The 17,006-nt window shown below is 38.7% G+C and overlaps 1 protein-coding gene across 13 annotated transcripts in view; it reads right to left on the bottom strand.

Moving 5' to 3' along the window:
• ablim2 (actin binding LIM protein family, member 2) overlaps positions 1-17,006 on the bottom strand; it is a 131,598-nt gene that overhangs the window by 20,212 nt on the left and 94,380 nt on the right. For 3 of the 13 annotated variants that reach the window (XM_030161968.1, XM_030161967.1, XM_030161970.1), the window contains 7 exons: positions 15,811-15,888; positions 14,202-14,345; positions 13,034-13,066; positions 11,584-11,701; positions 10,470-10,757; positions 4,055-4,162; positions 1,602-1,655 (listed from right to left, as the gene is read on the bottom strand). In XM_030161968.1, coding sequence (XP_030017828.1) covers positions 1,602-1,655; positions 4,055-4,162; positions 10,470-10,757; positions 11,584-11,701; positions 13,034-13,066; positions 14,202-14,345; positions 15,811-15,888 — 823 coding nt within the window. Of the gene's footprint in view, positions 1-1,601; positions 1,656-4,054; positions 4,163-9,545; positions 9,618-10,469; positions 10,758-11,583; positions 11,702-13,033; positions 13,067-14,201; positions 14,346-15,810; positions 15,889-17,006 lie in introns of all 13 variants that reach the window. The other 10 variants (XM_030161969.1, XM_030161972.1, XM_030161977.1 and 7 more) reach the window with 8 other exon arrangements.

Genomic DNA, 17,006 nt, shown 5'->3' with positions numbered 1-17,006 from the left:
TCCCAATCAGCCTCAATCCCTAATGGGCTGAATTATCACGGTAGATAATCAGTCCATCAACGTGTTGCAATCAGACATTAAATGTGAGGCTGTTTATTATGTATATAACCTAATTATGGAGCTTTTACAAATCGATGTAAGCACCCCAATGTTTTACATCCAGACCCTGATCAAAGAGCTTCTTCTTCCCTCTACTTAAGTGAAGTATAATACAGGCTTAATCTATGACATCTGCAGTGTGAGTAAAGGGCTTTGTCTGTGTTTTGATTATGGCTGAGAACAGCAATAAAACTGCTTTACAAACTGTAATTGGGTATAAACTCAGAGGAGACTGCAAAAAAATACACAAAAGTAATTGAGTTTTAACATTTGAATGAGTTTGGCAAAACATTCCTGGCACTTAACTCTTAAAGGCTAAGAACTCTTTGAATCTAAAGTACGTTATAGACTTATTAAGGCCTCAGTAGACTTCAAACATAACATCCCCCATCCTTCCTCTCCTTCCTGTTCTCCAATAACACAATTCAATGATTTATCTACTTTGTACTGTGATTGAACTTCTCTTTAGCTGATACAACTGAACAAAACGGTGGATTGAGACTACAACGTTATGCAGATGATACTAGATTGTTTGTGAGCATCTGGGAGGGTAACTGGTCTACGGGTAGAAGGAAGATACAACTGCAGGTTTATTGACCTACAATTATGGCCTTGGTAGGTACCTGTTTCTAATTAGGAAAACCCTTTTAGACGTCTATGGATGATTTTGCTCCACTAGGTAGTTTGTTTGCAGCATACCAAAACCTTAACTGAATCCCACTTTATTACTGATATCTACAGCCTGTCCGTCCATGGGAGTGGATCTCTCCTTCACTGTGGTTCTCCCAAAGGTTTCTCTTTTTCCCACTGGGTTTTTGTAGATTTCTTTACAGAGAAGGAGGATCGTAGGATGGGGGGTGCCTCGGACATTAATCCATTTGCTTCACTGACTGTATACTAACTGATTACTTGACTGCTTGTTTATTTTCATTGTGTGTGGTTTTTTTAATCAATTCAACAATTTCTGTAAAGCCCTGTGAGGCGACTTTGTTGTGATTTTAGGCTCAATAAATAAAACTGAATTGAATTGAACTGAATCTGGAGCTATAGCCAGTCAGCCTTTTATTAGTGTCTGTCTGAATGAATAATCAGTGAGGCTTCGACTGAGCTTTTATAGAATGGTTTGTTTTTCTCCAGCTTAAAAGCACATTTTTTTAAGGAAAGTAACTGTTCTCAGACCAGGGTCATAGTTTCCATGAAGGCTTAACCTTTTTTGGGTTGCATTTATGTTTCAGTTTGCTGTCATTACATATAAATGTGCATCCCTGATAGGTTCTGCACTTCTCTGTTTGATTATTAATTCCCTCTAGCACAGAATGGGTGCAGTAGTCTTACTCCAGCCCTATGCATGTAGATCCATGGAGGCTATTAGACAAGTGCAAGTCTCGGGAGAAAACAGAGGAGAACTGGAATAAACGGATGACAACGTGACAGTCGGCATGCAACACATCGAGCAGAGACCAGACCAGAGAACAAGGTGTTAAACAGGAAGTGGACTGTACCATGCTGTCTGTAGATGGGGGGTTTTCTATAGATATTATCTTTGACCATAGTCTCTGAAGATGGGAACAGATGCAGAAGAAAGAAAATGGAAGAAGCCAACATGGAAGAAAGAGAAAGGAAGAGAGACAATGGAGAAAAAGAAGCATGAGTTAGCAGTTATTGAGGGATGAGATATTTTGAAGAAGCAAAAGAGGGGCGCAGTAAGGCTCAAGTCAACACAAGACATTTATCATTTTCAATCTGGCACATCAGGAAAAATCAATACTTTTATGTATTACTCATGCAACATATTCAAAATATGTCAATTTATTGGTATTTGTTGAGGGGGAATGGGAGGTTATATGATGCAGGATAATTCAGTGACACAAAGAAAAATATTATAAAAAGCACACATGTTCCCCCAACATCAAACAGTTTAATTCTATTGTGAGTATTTTTCATAGTATATCACCCGAAAATCAAATATAAACACCATAACAATAGACAAAGAGTTAAAAGTTAATTTAAGTCGAGTCAGATTAACTGTAATGCTAGATGAAGTGCCTCTGGAGGATAATGGGGACAGCATGTTTTTCCCTAAGGCTGATCTAATCCATCTTATTGTCAGTGGACCCGGGCAGACCTCTGACAGAGATGCTTAGTAACAACTGTCACACATTAAGCCACAGCAGAAACATGAATCACAATAAAACAACACATGTGGGTCATTTCTCTGGCTTGTTTCAGTGCCTGCCAGCATCTGAAACAATATCCATATAAAAGCAATAAGGATGATGACTATGAAAGCCATTAAGTGGATAATCGTTGGCTGTTCTTTCCACTTAACTCACTTCCAACATGGGAGTTTTTTTTTTTCTCTCTGCATGACTGACAGTGAAGTTCTCAAATGGGAACAATATGTTGGATCACACAGATTTTCTTCTGTGAGACACTGAAAGTATTGATGGATACAGTGTTTAACATCAGCTCCTGTCATTTTGTATTGTAAATTTGATTATAAGTGATACAGTCCCGGGTCAGATCATTGGTGTGTCAAATAGAAACTGTTCAGTGATTAACAAACAGTAGTGACAATAGAAATAAAATTAATATAGTGAATACAATAATTTAAAAAAACAGTCAGTTGATACACTCAACACAAAGTATAAATAAAGACATTGGGCATTGTGTAAGAACATGATCAAACAGCAATTTCCTTTTCGTGGGGTAAAAGTGATTCTAAATACCTGCATCGACCAGATTCTCAAGTTACAATTTTCCTGAACAAATTATATCAACAGATTTCACAGGAATTTTGTATATAAAGCCAATTCTTACCTCAAAATTTGTGTTTGTTTTGTTTGAGATATTTTTTGGTACTAAAGAGGTCAGTAGATAGCATCCTTCTAAAAGCTGAGAATCAATTAATCTGCCCCTTCTCTGAACAAAAACACATTACTATTAGAAATTAAACATTTCTGACTGAATCGAAAACTGTTGTACTGAACATCTACAAAAGTCAAAGCAGTGAATATCTAAATAAAAATACACATGAAAGTAATGAATCAGTAATCTTTAATTATCTTTGATTATTTCATTGGTCTACCTCTCTAACTTATCAAACTATTTTACCTTGATTACCAAAACTTTAGAATCACGACTCTATGATGACATACTTTTTTGCACAGTGAGGTAAAAAACTTCAATATCTACCATTCATTTTGTAATAATTAACACAAATTTGTCTATTAATTTGCTTTTGCAATGAATTTGTTAAATTGAAAAGAGATTTTATGGACACTCTGTCACTACTACCGACAGTGCTAAACTATGTAACATTTTTATACAAGCTATCCTGACTGTAACTGGTGTGTCACTTAGAAAAAAAGACAAAAGGGAAAGCCATGCTCTGCTTTACTGATGGTTTCAGTGATGTGGAAGTGGATAGTACACTGATTTCAATAATGACCAAATGTGGAAGAGTCTTACTGTTGTAATAGCAGCTATTGCAAGATGTGAAGAATACATTTCTTTATGAGAAACAAGGAAAAAAGTTGCCTTGTAAAGCAATTTATGATACTAATCATGATTATACTGCATGTTAAAAGCTACAAGGGTTTATTAAATCTGTCTTGGAACAGCTAATAAGCAAACCTCACAGAAAAAGTAAGAAGATTCAAATATTAATGTTCTTACAGAAGGCCCAATGTAATCAATAAATGATACTGATTCTCCCAACACATGATGATAGATTTCCAAAACATATCTGCATGTACCTGTGAAGAAAGAGATTAAATAAAGACAGAAAGTCAAGGTCAAAAGTAGGTTTCTTGTGGAAAATAATGAGTTCCTCAATTCTAAACAACAGCTACACATGTCATGTCTGCTGACTTTCAGAGGTTGGAGCCAAGAAAAGGGTATAGCATAAGCTTCAAAGTTGAGCTGCGAGCCAAGCGGGGCGGTTATTGCCTACCTGGTATGTGGAAATGGCGAGGAGCAGCCACATATGTAGAAGTAGAGGAGGGGGATTTGCCATCGGAATAGGTGGATAAGCTGGGGGTACTCCGACCACTTTCACTACCTCCAGTTGGGGACGGAGTTGGGTGGGCAGTGCATATGGAAGTAAAAGATTAGAAGGGGAAGGGTTTGGGAGAAAATAAAGGGTGTTTGGGGGCAAAAAGGCAGCGTTATGGTAAGCATACTGAGAAATCTTTAATATGAAGCTGTGATCATTTCTGTCGAGGCAAGTGACTTTTGGACCCAGCCATTTACTGTATTTAATATCATGGTCTTGAAAGAACTCACTCACCTTTTGGCTCACATTCTTGTTAGATTATTGACCTGTTAAGTGATGAGATAACAAATCATCCACCTCTACCACTGTGTCACTCTATGATGACTCATATCTCTCACTAACATCGGTGATATTCTGGTCCAGTTGACTTATAGGAACTCAGAAACTGGTGTATGAGATGGTATGAGCTACCCTAAATGCAGACAGCCTACATTTCTAGGGATTATGCAGGTTTGCGTTAGTCAAAGCGTCTGAGATACTGTTGTATTCAGGCACCAGTGCTTAAGTTTTTCTAATTGCCGATACAAAGTATATTCTCTCAAAACATCAATGTACTGCTTGTTAAACCACATTGTTTGGTGCAGACTTTGGAGTCACTTAAAGGCATTTTTGATGACGTTCTGCAAAGTTAAGACCAATGTAGCTAATGAATGCTGGTCATGATTGGTAAAGGAATACAGTAATGATTGCTGCACTTGTCCTCTAAGCTCGAGCAGCTCAATCAAACAACCTATCTTACAATGTCAGGGAAAATATTTGCGTCATTGTTGGCTCAAGCTCTAACGTCATGAAAATTGGTGCAGTAGTTTTTGTGTAATCCTGCTGATACCCCCTAGTTTGTAGGGGTACACATGAATGGTAAACCTGGAATACACTGTTTCCAGGCTATGGCAGATAGTTTATGTAAATGTTGTCAAAGGGGCACAGATCAAACAAAAGGAATCTATTAGTTTGTGTCCTGCAGAAGAAGTAACCAAACTCCAGCAGTTCAGAGTTCAACTGAGTTTACCTGTTGGGCATGGGTTTAATTCTGGTGCAGTTTCCCCCACCATTAAAAACAAGTACATATAGGTTAATTCTCCTGTCAGTGCCCCTGACAACGGTGCTGATGAGGATCTGGAGTTGGTCCCTGAGCACCTTCAATGACGGCTTACTGCTCCTAATGTGCTACATACTAATTCTACTTCCTAATCCTAAAGCTAATGCTAGGTGCTGTGTATGTGTTAGGATGGGTAAAATGCAGAGACAGAATTTCCTTCTTAAAGTTTGGTTGTTGAACAGAATATCTAAGTAAGTAATGATGTTCTGGAAATATTTAAACCTTACACAAGCAAACTATATCTATCATGTAGCTTTAAAACTGTGGGATTGGGCCAGACACTTGCAGAACAAAGTGTTCTTAAAGCAAAAGCAATGATTTACTGAAGAGATGATGGATGGATATTTTCTCATCACTTAACAGGGAGTAAAGTAAAAGTGTGACATTGCATTGCTTTAGGTCAGATTTAGGATGTCGAATCAATTAGAATTCAATGACACCAAGTATAAAGTGTCAATATTTGTTCTTGCTGTTTGTGTATGTGTGATTGTAATGAGGATAAAACCAACTGGGCTTAGTCACAGGCAGGCTGGATGATGAGTCACTGCCACCCCTATAGCCAAAAGTAATAAACACTCTACATCCAGAGCTATGAGGAAGAAACACAGGGAGAGTGTGTGTGTGTGAGAGTGTTAGCTGATTAAACACACACACTCATCCCGCCTCAGACAAAGGAACCATCAGCGATTATCTGGATGCAAGTGGATGAGATCACTGACACACACAGTGGTCTACGTGAATGTCTCAGTGATCTCCCACACACACACACATGCCTATAAACACACATGTACACATCAGAGTTCTGTTAGTGCAGGTCTAAATGTAGGGCAGATCCTCCATACAAACATCTGGATCTTAAGTAGGAGGCTTGGGGAGTTTAGGGAGGAGATACGTTATGATTCATCTGGACAGATTAAACATTCCGCAAAAGGTGGAGACGGTTAATTAATCAAAAGGCAGCAACACAATAACATGTGATAAAAGATATTTTGGAGGATTATGAATAAAAATGATCACTGGGATGCTATAGATCAATCATAACAGCGTGCATTATTCATCCCTGCAACATTCTCCAGTCGTTTAGTTCTACCTCCTCAGATACTTTTACAACAGATTCTGATGGCTCATTAAATATGAGACTGTTGCATGACAACAAATAGGCCTCTTTCACGGTGTGTTAGGAACAGCTCTGGCCTGAACGGGTCCAGCGGCACGGTGTGTTACATGCCACTGCAACTGGCAACCAGACCCCAAATTACAGCTCAGCCACTTGGGTTATTTCATTCCTCCATTCCCCCCTCCTCTCTTTCATCTTCCTCATCGGAGCACTCCCCTCTCAGCTTCTCCACCCTGTCAAGGAAAATCTGCCAAAACCCTGGACCGCGTACGTGATTTCTGTAACCCCTCTCTACCTCATCCTTCTAATCAGCCTATTTCATGGTCCAAGCATGCATATGGTACAAAAACTCACTCTGAAGGGCCCTCTGTGGTATAAAAATAACTTCCATTTAGAGGAAAAGGTTTTCTATGTTCTATACAGGAACTTCATTGGGTAGGAGGAAGCAGCAGAAGACTTAATACATAGTGATCTGTTTCATTCTAAAATTTGCTGTTGAAAAGGGCAGCTTCTTGTACATCAGACAATTTGTTTGTAAAATTTATTTATTGTCGTGTATTCGGGGTGTTTTTTCTTATCAACCAGAAAGACACTGGCCATGCTAAAACATATACCGTACTTTCCAGACTATGAGCCGCTACTTTTTTCTAGTTTTGAGCCCTGTGCTTATACAGCGATGCAGTTCAAGTATAGATTTTTATGGGCTAACAGCCACCAGGGGGAGCTCTAGCAGGAAGCACAAAAGCGAGATAGGAGGAAGAGGTGATGCGAAGAGGAGAAGTTTTAAGCTTAACTTTTATCAATCATTTTGCGTGTCATGCACAAACCCTAATCATGGAAAACACACAAAGAAATGCATATTTTGCAGCTTTTAAGTTAAAAGCAATTGATGTGTCTGTCTAAGAAGGACATAGAGCTGCTACACGGAAGTGCCATTGAGCAACAACGGAGGAGAGACTGAGAAGGTGTGTGATGGAGCCTTTGAGTCTGTTCAACTCCAACACTGAAGAAGACGACTGCAGTGGTTTCAGTGCACAGAAGGAAGATGAAGATACAGATCAATGACTTTTCTGGGTTTTTCTGAACCAGCCGTGTTACTGCCGTTTCACTGCCGTGTTACAGGCACTGTTTGGAAAAAAGCAGTGAAGGTATGGAAATAAATATTTAAATAATCTTTCTGTTTACCATCTTTCTGTGTAAATATCTCATGTCACAACGTGGACACCTGCGGCTTATAATCAAGTGCGACTTAAAGTCAGCCGCGGCTTATAGTCAGGTGTGCCTTATAGCCTGGAAAGTACGGTAACTTAGACATCATGTAACAAAGTAGTTTTATTTAACATAACAGATGGATAACAGCACAATTAATTTAATCTGGTGTTGTAAATTATTAACTATCTTAGCATAAAAGCAACAGAATGCTGCAGGTTAGCATTGCTTGGTTCTCTTCACAAAAAAAGCTATTAGGATATTGCAGAATATATAACATAACGTAATATCTTTTGTTTAGTTCAGCATGATAATGACAATTAACACATGTATGAATTTTGATGCTTAAAACCAATTGGCAACAGTAATGCTAACATTAGTCTGCAAATGAACTGTCACATCAGCACACCATCACAAAGCTTTAACTTGTTACTTGACTCAATAAAACATTTTCTCTTTGTGTAACCTGATCCCACTTAACGGAACCGTTTGCATTACGTGTAGGTGAGTAATCTCCCTGACAAACCCTGGGGTGTAATTTTGCCACTAGCGACAACAGCCTTTTTTAAGACATTTAAGACACAAATGTGCTACACTCACATATTTTACGGCGTAAAACAAAATGTGACAAACTCTTAAGGTTGTTCTAACCACAGACCTTATTCAAAAAAATACATCCAGTTTGTGAGGTGTGTGAATCAGAAATACAAAACATCTCTTTTCCGAGCTTTACGACTCATTTCTGCAGTGTTGAATTCCTTTAATAAATTAAGTGTCTGTATCTGTACAAACCTGAACTTTATTAAACAATGAAAGGCACAAAAATAGGTCCAAGAGGGGAAAAAAGATCTAAAAAAAAAAAAAAAGGGTAATAATTTCTTTCCTTTTCTGCCGTTTTTGCTGATGTATACATTTTTATGTCAGCTTACCTGGCGTTATCACCTTGTTTGATTTATCTTTCACGGTGTGGCTATCCAAGCTTCAGTGAATACAGTGTTGTCATAAGTGATAAAACTTAGGCCTGGAGCAACAACAATAAAACCCATTTCTGTAGCTGATACTGTGCCATAGTTTATGTAACACTCTAGGTCAGGGGTGTCCATTCCTGGTCCTCGAGATCTACTATCCTGCATGTTTTAGACGTATCCCTCTTCCAACACACCTGATTTAAATGATAAGCCTATCATCAAGCTCTGCAGAAGCCTGATAATGACTGTCAGGTGTGCTGGAAGAGGGAAACATCTAAAACATGCAGGATAGTAGCTCTCAAGGACCTGGATTGGACAACCCTGATCTAGGTAATGATGTTTATAAGTCTCCAAAGAAACATGCTAACCAACCTCTAGTTTATCTCCCTGGTTTTCAGTTAAAATATTTCAATATCTGTCAAATCAGAACAGTGTAATTCAGCAGAAATCACATGATGATAATCTACGTATCAGCCATGGTGTGGTTCTGTCAAAAACAAACCGAACAAATATCCGATCTCCCACTAAACCTCAATTTCCCTTTTCCTGAATCTTTAAAACATAAAACCAGCACTCCTCTTCAGATTCATGTTAAGGACAAAAGCAGGGGAACACCAAATGTCTGACACATGACAATGAACAACAGATCATTCAGGAGTCACGCCAGGGTGGACTAGAGGTCAAATGCAGGCAACAATTAAGTCAACAATCTGAACAAACAAGCAGAAAATAAATCATGAAAAATCCTACATCCTCTCCTTATTGATTAGGCCTGATGTATGTCAAGTCATCCATGCACGACAACCACCACGTCCACAGACACAAGTGAACAAGGCAAGCAGAATGACAAAATTAAGTGGTCCTAGGAATGTACCTTGATGCACTCCATGAAACCAGACAACACCACGATACCGGACAACAACATCACAAAACCTACTAACCATTCCAGTAGGGGAGGGGGTACACTGAGACGAGAAACACTACCGGTGTTTTTACCGTTAGGAGGAGGTAAACTGAGATGCAGGGATGTCCTAGGTTTAGGGTCGGGTAGGGGGTCCTGTTTGAACCCTGGGGAGTGAGGGAGATTATGGAGCAGGAGGAGATGAAGCAAAGGGAGGGAGCTGGATAAGTCTTTATGAAAAGGGATTGATTTGTGATGTTGATTTCAGGGACATGTGGTATCGTGACTAGCATTAGCTGTTTCATGGCTTTAGGTCAAAAAATAAATTAAATCAACTTTCATGAGTGATCAAACGGTGGTTACAGCAAATAGACCCGAATATGGAGCACACAAGGTCCCACGTTCTGTTTCCCATTATGACACATGGGGTTATGGTGAACCGAAACACTCAAAGACCCAGAGTGAGAGTTTCCAACACATGGTTAATTTGGTGCTTTACCACAGCCCATGCCAAGTGAAGTTCAATGGCCCAATCACAGCACTCCATTCTTTGGGACCTTAAAGACCAGTCAAATACAGAGTGGGTGGCACTTTGCTGCTGTTGAACAAATTTTCACATTTTTGCTAAAGTCAGCATGCGTCCATTTAGTTTAAAGCTTCAGTAGGCAATGTTTCTTTTGCATAATATGGCAAAAATTACACAATAAACATTTCATCTAACAGTCATTGTCAACACCTCCTCTTGTTTTTTTGAAACATAAGCCTATGACATAAGGTTTTGGCCAATCAGTGGACTTTTCAGACTTGGTCAAGACTGTCAACTATGCTTCTGTAGTGCAGATGGAAAATTCAAGCATTTTTCTACCTACTATAACTTTGAGGAACACTCTGGAAACAACATAAGACTTTGGGTAAATCTCCTTGTTGTCATTAAATGTTTGGTTTCTTTCAGCAGCAGTGATCCCACCATGTCACCAGTCTGTATTGGTCCAAGTCTTGGTCTCAGCGTGCTTTGATACCTCTGAAGTAAGGGATGAAGTTGTGCTGCTGCAGCATGGCCAAAGTGGTGGGGTTTAGGTGTAAAGACAAGCCTCCAGTGCCACCTGATGGAATGGGGGAGTACTTGCCACTACCAACACCTGCCCCACTTCCTTCAGCTCCACCCGGGTAGTTCACAGGGAGGGAGGATGAGTCCCTAGCCCAGGTGGAGGGATACTTAATGCCACCCATGAAGCTTGGGGGCAAAGGAAGAGAACTGGAGTCACGGGCTTGGCTGCTGTATCTACTGGCAAGGTATACGTCTGGCCCTGAATGTCCAATCAGATCACAGGAAAAATGTGAGTGTGCTGTGTTTGTTTATGTCTTTTGACATTCATTAAAAGACAAAAAGTTGTTATTCATTTGTCATAAAATGTCAGAATCACAAAGTCAAAACAGGGCTGGGACAGATCATGTTGAGGTCATGTCTCTTAAAATGAGGGCTTTCATCCTCAAAGTGTAAATTAATGTTCTTTAGTGAGACCACATGGGGATTTTACTGTTTTGTCCATGTTTAGATTTGATCCGCCTAAATTCAGCTACTTTTTATTCAACAAAAAATAAAAACATCAGGATCAGACATTAAAATAGGAACTCAGGATTTAGACTCATGACCTCAGTGTTTCATAAAGCCTGGTCGGAACAATTTAGGGTTTAAGGTATTATGTTTAAAGAAGAAAATAAATAATAATGAGGCTAAATATTTAGTGTTTGGGCATGTTGTAATGCAGACTTGAAGACTTGTACTAGCTTTACTTATCCATTATCCAATGGGATTTGACAGTGTAATATAAGGTTGCAGAATTAAAGCAACCCATACAAGAGGATGTCATTTATTTGGGGTTTGTGGCAGGAAATCTTAAAATACAGGAAGTGATGGACTATTTGTGATGTTTGCAGCAGATGTTTTCCCCTAAATAAAGTAAGCAGGTTTCATTTTTTCCACCACATAGTTACATATTAGTCAGTAATGAGAATAAATGTAAGGGAACAAAGTATGCATGTAATGTTACATGAGTTTTGCTACAAAATGTTGATGTAAACTGTCATGAACTACAGCAGAATGTGTGTCGTATGTAAGTATGAGGTCGATACCTGGCCGGCTGTAATTCTGGGGAGAACGAGAGGGTGTGTAACGTCCGTAACCCCCCAGGGAGCTGTTGGAGCTGGGACTGGAAGGCCTCCGCTGACGGGGTGACTTTTCCCCATCACCCTAAATCCACAAACACATTAAGTAAAAAAAAAAAGAGAAAAAAGACATAAAAATATGAGTGGAAAACATACACACTGACTTGGTCCATGATCACATCATCACACAGGAATGCGGGCAAAACTCCATCTCTGTTATAGTGTTAATGAGACGGATCGATCATGATGCACTGACCATGAAGTTATGGAAGAAAATATGCAGCTAATTTCAAGATAACATGGATGTCAGTGAAAATATGTGTTCTGGTGATTACATCTGATTTAAAACACAGATTACAAATGGACAATCTTTATTTCTGTTGTCAGAAATGCAATTAAATAGATATGTCCCAAACCATTATGACTTCATTTTGGATTCTGTGCAAATATGTGTGAATCTAGCACTTTTGCACTGATTATAATGGGTTGTGTTTTTTCCACTGTTATATCTTGGAAACTGACAAAAAACAAACAAACAAACAAAAAAAAAACCCACACTAATGTCTTGGGTTATGGAACATTAAAGGATGTATTACGTTCTCTACAGCTTTGGTCTTATTTCTGTACATTTGGCTGTTTCTTTCAGTGGTTTCACTGGTGATGAAAAACAACACATTTCTGAGTGTTCAAAAACTGTGGTACTCTTTATTTTAGTTGAAAGATAATATATACTAATAATTTAGGTGATGAATGTCCCTTCAGCAGATGAACAATGTTTTCATTTTGTTCATTATTTCTAGGTTATTATGATAGTATTTTTCTGGTCTGACCCTCTTGAGATTGAATTGGTCTGAATGTGGAACCTGAATTAAAATGATTTTGACACCACTGATTGATAGTTTCTTCAGAGTAATTTTTTACACTGAATTCATCTCCTTGAATGCTTTTAAATCCAAACTCAAAGTGCTAGAGAATAACTCAGTGATTTGCACTTGTTTTTCATAGTTTCCTATAAATTATTGTATGTTGTAACTGTATGTTGTATTTCATGCTGCCTCTTAGCCAGTACTCCCTTGGAAAAGAGGTTCTTAATCTCAATGGGATCTTTTTTTCCTGGTTGGATAAAGGTTAAATAAAAATTTAAAACATTTACAGTTCACAAATTTATCCCATGGGCTGGATTGGACCCTTTATGGGCCGGTTTTGGCCTATGGGCCGCATGTTTGACACCTGTGCTCTAAACCAAGTGAATGGGCGGCCAGAACGACATCAATGAGACCTAAGCTGCAGCAAAAAACTTTACATTAACTCCTATGACTATCACTGCAGTAATAGGACACACACACAAACACACACATAGGAAGGCATGTGACACTGAAACAGGATACATCCACAGTGAGACATCACAGTGCATTACCTCAGTAGGAGTAGGAGAAAGCAGCTGGGGGGACTGCAAATGAAAAGTTGGAGAAAGCCGATGATTAGGACAAACTCATATGTGGGGTTATATGAGTTAACCATCCAACCATGAGAGTGATGAGTCATCGTGAGTGAACACAGTGAGTGCATGAGTGATGGATGAGGTGAATGAAGTGGGCCCAGAGAGTACTGTTCACTTTATGAGCTCCGGGCTACGAGACTGTGACTCGACTGCAAAGGAATGGGTGTGATTGTGAGGGTGAGGAAGGTGAGGCGTTGATGAATGAGTGTGACTGAGTTTACTGTCAGGGTGAGGGGGGTGGAAATGAGAAATGAAAATAAAATGTGAGAGGCAAGGGGAGCTACTACAAAAGGAAGTCAGACCCAAATAAGCTAAATTAAAGACTAAAAAAAAAAAAAAAAACACACATAGAGATACTGTCATCACATATACAGTATTCTAAACTAGTGGCTCTCAACTGGTCTGGCTTCGGGACCCACTATCACCCCCTACAAGCTGTGACCCACATTGATAATAGTTAAACTACTCAAATGTATTTAAAGAAAAGGTGTGTTTTGAACCTGAGATAATACAGAATATCACAGTATGAAAACACAGAAGACAGGTTTAATGATAAACCAAATTGACCAGCAGGTAGTGATTTCTAAAAAGGGAAATATTTATCTTCAACATTAAATTAGGTACATTTTAACCAAAACTAAAAAGTGCATTCCGCCACATATTCAAGCATTAAACACATTTTGTCCCCAATGTTGGTAAAACCATATCTGTTGTAGTCGATGTCATACCTGAGTTTGCCATGATTTGAATACAAACTTTCGGGTCTTCTTTTATGCTGTAAATGTCCCATGTTAATTAGGATTACAGCGCATTACTGCCGCCTACTGTTGGGAAGCATGAATGCACAGCACCCAGCTCCATAAAAAATAAAGCACAGGATTTATTTCCTAACATTATTTTTTGCCCAGATAAACACCCATGACCCACTGAAAACAGGTTTGACCCACCAGTTGAGAATCACCATTCTAAACTATTGGCAACATTTAGTTTTCCTGGTTGTGAAACAATTCTTATGAGGTCATGTACTGATTTCCAATCAGTGCAAATAACAGAGAAGACAGAGGACAGAGACTGGCTGGTCTACCTCTCCATAGTGCCTCTCCTCAGATGGGTAGCTCACATATGGAGAGTAGGACAGCATGTCAGGCCTGTCGATGTTGTAAATGGCCTTAGTCTTTGGAAGGGCCGCCAAGTCCTTGTAGTCCAGCATCTCCTCTCCTAGTTTGGCCTGAAAGCACAGAAAATAATGTCATCAGTCATCATGTAAAAAATGGTGTAAAATCAGAAGAGAAGGAGCAAAATATTTCTTGCGTATAGAGTTAATGGTCTGCTGTGATGGTATAAGAAAAACAAAAAACTCTAGTGCAGAATTAAAGCAAAACACAAAGAATGTTTCCTTCAGGATCATTATTAAACCTTTATCGGTCATGTGATCATTTTTGGTAATTTCCACAAACACTTGGGCCAATCCTGTGACTCATTGAGGTCAAGAAGCATGTTGGTTTTAATAAAACAATACAGTGATTCAGAGAGATTTTATAGAAACTTTGAGAGCGTAAATAATGAATATGAGTGAGTTTTGTCAGTTTATGACCTTATAACAGTTCTTTTATTGCATGTTTACTTTTTAGCAATTGATGCTTGGATGTTTTATGGCAAGAGGAAGGAGACTGTTGTCATGCCAACCGACCAGGAGGTAGATAATGATGTGCAATAACACATGAAGGTTGAAAATTTTAATTTCAAAGTATTTCAATGAGTGCCCTATAAATGGTAAATGGCCACAGGGAAAGATTTTACCCTCTTGAGACCCAGCAATGTATTTTGTGATCTGTAGAGGACTTTCACAGCTTTCCAAATAAAAATGCTGTCCACAGCAAAGGACATTCCATAGAAAAAGTTATCTGAAAAACTGTTGCATTATGCTGTTTCCAATCAACAACTAGTTCATGTAAAAAAGCCACAACTTTTTCTTTCCTGGGTCTCAGGTGGTTAAGGTCACTGTGATGACTAGAACTTCAAAGTCAGAAGTAAGTTAAAATAAGCTCAAATCTGAAAAAACAAATAAAGGATTCTGACACAAAACAATACCTTATTAACTAGTCTTGGTTTTCCAGGTTATGTCAATGATTTTGTACAACTGAGCCTTGGTTTGTGCTGCAGGAAGGGGACATTTTATTTGCAAACCGTAGAAGAAAAGACAAAATGTTTTGCTTGGGTGTGAGCTATGATTTTGTTGTGAAATGTACTGAAGATACCAAAATTGTTCTCAGAGATAGAAGGGGGATATAATCTGAATTTAAAAATGCATTGTGTCAGAACAACTTTAAAAAGGATGTGTGTTTCAGTCTAACAGATGAATTAAAGCAGAATAAAAACATAAACCAGTTTAAAGGAATACATAAAATACAATTTTGGATGAGGAAAAACAGTTTAATCTAGGACGGTAATGTAAGTGTTTAAAGAAAGAACAACAGCTGTATTCTTTTATTTAAACAAATTCATCTATCTGTTCTGACATCTGGAGCTTTGTTTCATTGTCTTTTAAACCTATAAGCTCATGCAGGTCACTAAATAAAAACAATGTATGAAGGAATCTACTAGTAGCTAGTTCTGCAGCTCTCTGGTGATGCTCTGAAACAGGGTGATGTGCTATCGCCATCTTGTGGTGAGTAGCGGTGGTGCGGTCTTACATAGATGACTCTGCTGGGAGAGCCTGAAGCGCTGGATGCTGGAACAGAGGTGATGCTCTCAGATGAAGTCCGGGTTACCTGAGACACACAATACACACAAACACACACACACACACACAGTTACTGATTGACCGTGGGTGGTCATAGATGGACGGAGCAGGTTATTTGTTTAGCCAAGCTCATGCTTTGTGTATATCAACATTTAGTTCTGATTTATTTCCATCTGCTTTGTTCTTTTGGTTCAAACACCACAACAACACATGGATTTAAATGAATAAAGTCCATCCTGTTACTGCTTTGTGGATTACTGGAGAAAAACACATATCGCAGTACACAAAAGCCCAAAGCCAACTCACACAACTGCTTGTTTTGTCGAGTTAATGAGTTTACAGTGATACACACAAACATAGAAGAAGAGATCCTCATGAGTGATTAACTCAAACCACAAAATACTCATAATCTATGCATGATTCGTGACTTGTAAGATCAGAAATTTTAATTTTGACACCTGTGGGGTTTAAAAAACTTAGGGAGCTGAGCTAACCATTTCCCAGCTTCCAATTTAATGCCAGGATAACTTGCTTAATACACAAAAATAAGAATATACTACAATTATCTTCCCATCTCATCCTTAAAATAAAAGCAGTTCTTTGTTTCTTTATGTTTCTGACTTTATCTCATCATGTGGTAAATGCTAACAGAAGTAGTTTATATTTTTTCTGTTATTGTAAGGACATAATGAACACCACAAACAATATAAAAATGTGTTTGATTTTCTGTCCAAACAGCAAAAAAATGAGTCTCACACACACACACACACACACACACACACACACACACACACACACACAGTAAAGTTGCTCTATTAGTGAAGCTGTGCTTGGTGTGGGCCGTCGGCATCAAATAGTTGTTTTCGCACACAAGTTGAAAACAGAAAGTGGAAATACGTTCAACACGGATAAGAAACACAGATTAATGAAGTTGCATTTGGATCTTCATCTTTTTTATTTAGAGCTAATTTAGATATATCCACTCCATCTGTTCAAGTTGCGTGAGTGTTACCATCTACACAAACAGAGGATTTATGCTACAGATGCTGCACATGCACATATTGCTTATCATCACGTTGCAGCATCACGGATCACTGAGCCGTCGAATGTGTCAGCTCTGATATCTACACCACAAATCCCTGATGC

This window comes from Sphaeramia orbicularis, chromosome 18, assembly GCF_902148855.1.
Source record: "Sphaeramia orbicularis chromosome 18, fSphaOr1.1, whole genome shotgun sequence".
NCBI lineage: Eukaryota > Metazoa > Chordata > Actinopteri > Kurtiformes > Apogonidae > Sphaeramia > Sphaeramia orbicularis.
This window is presented reverse-complemented; position numbering and strand designations above follow the sequence as displayed.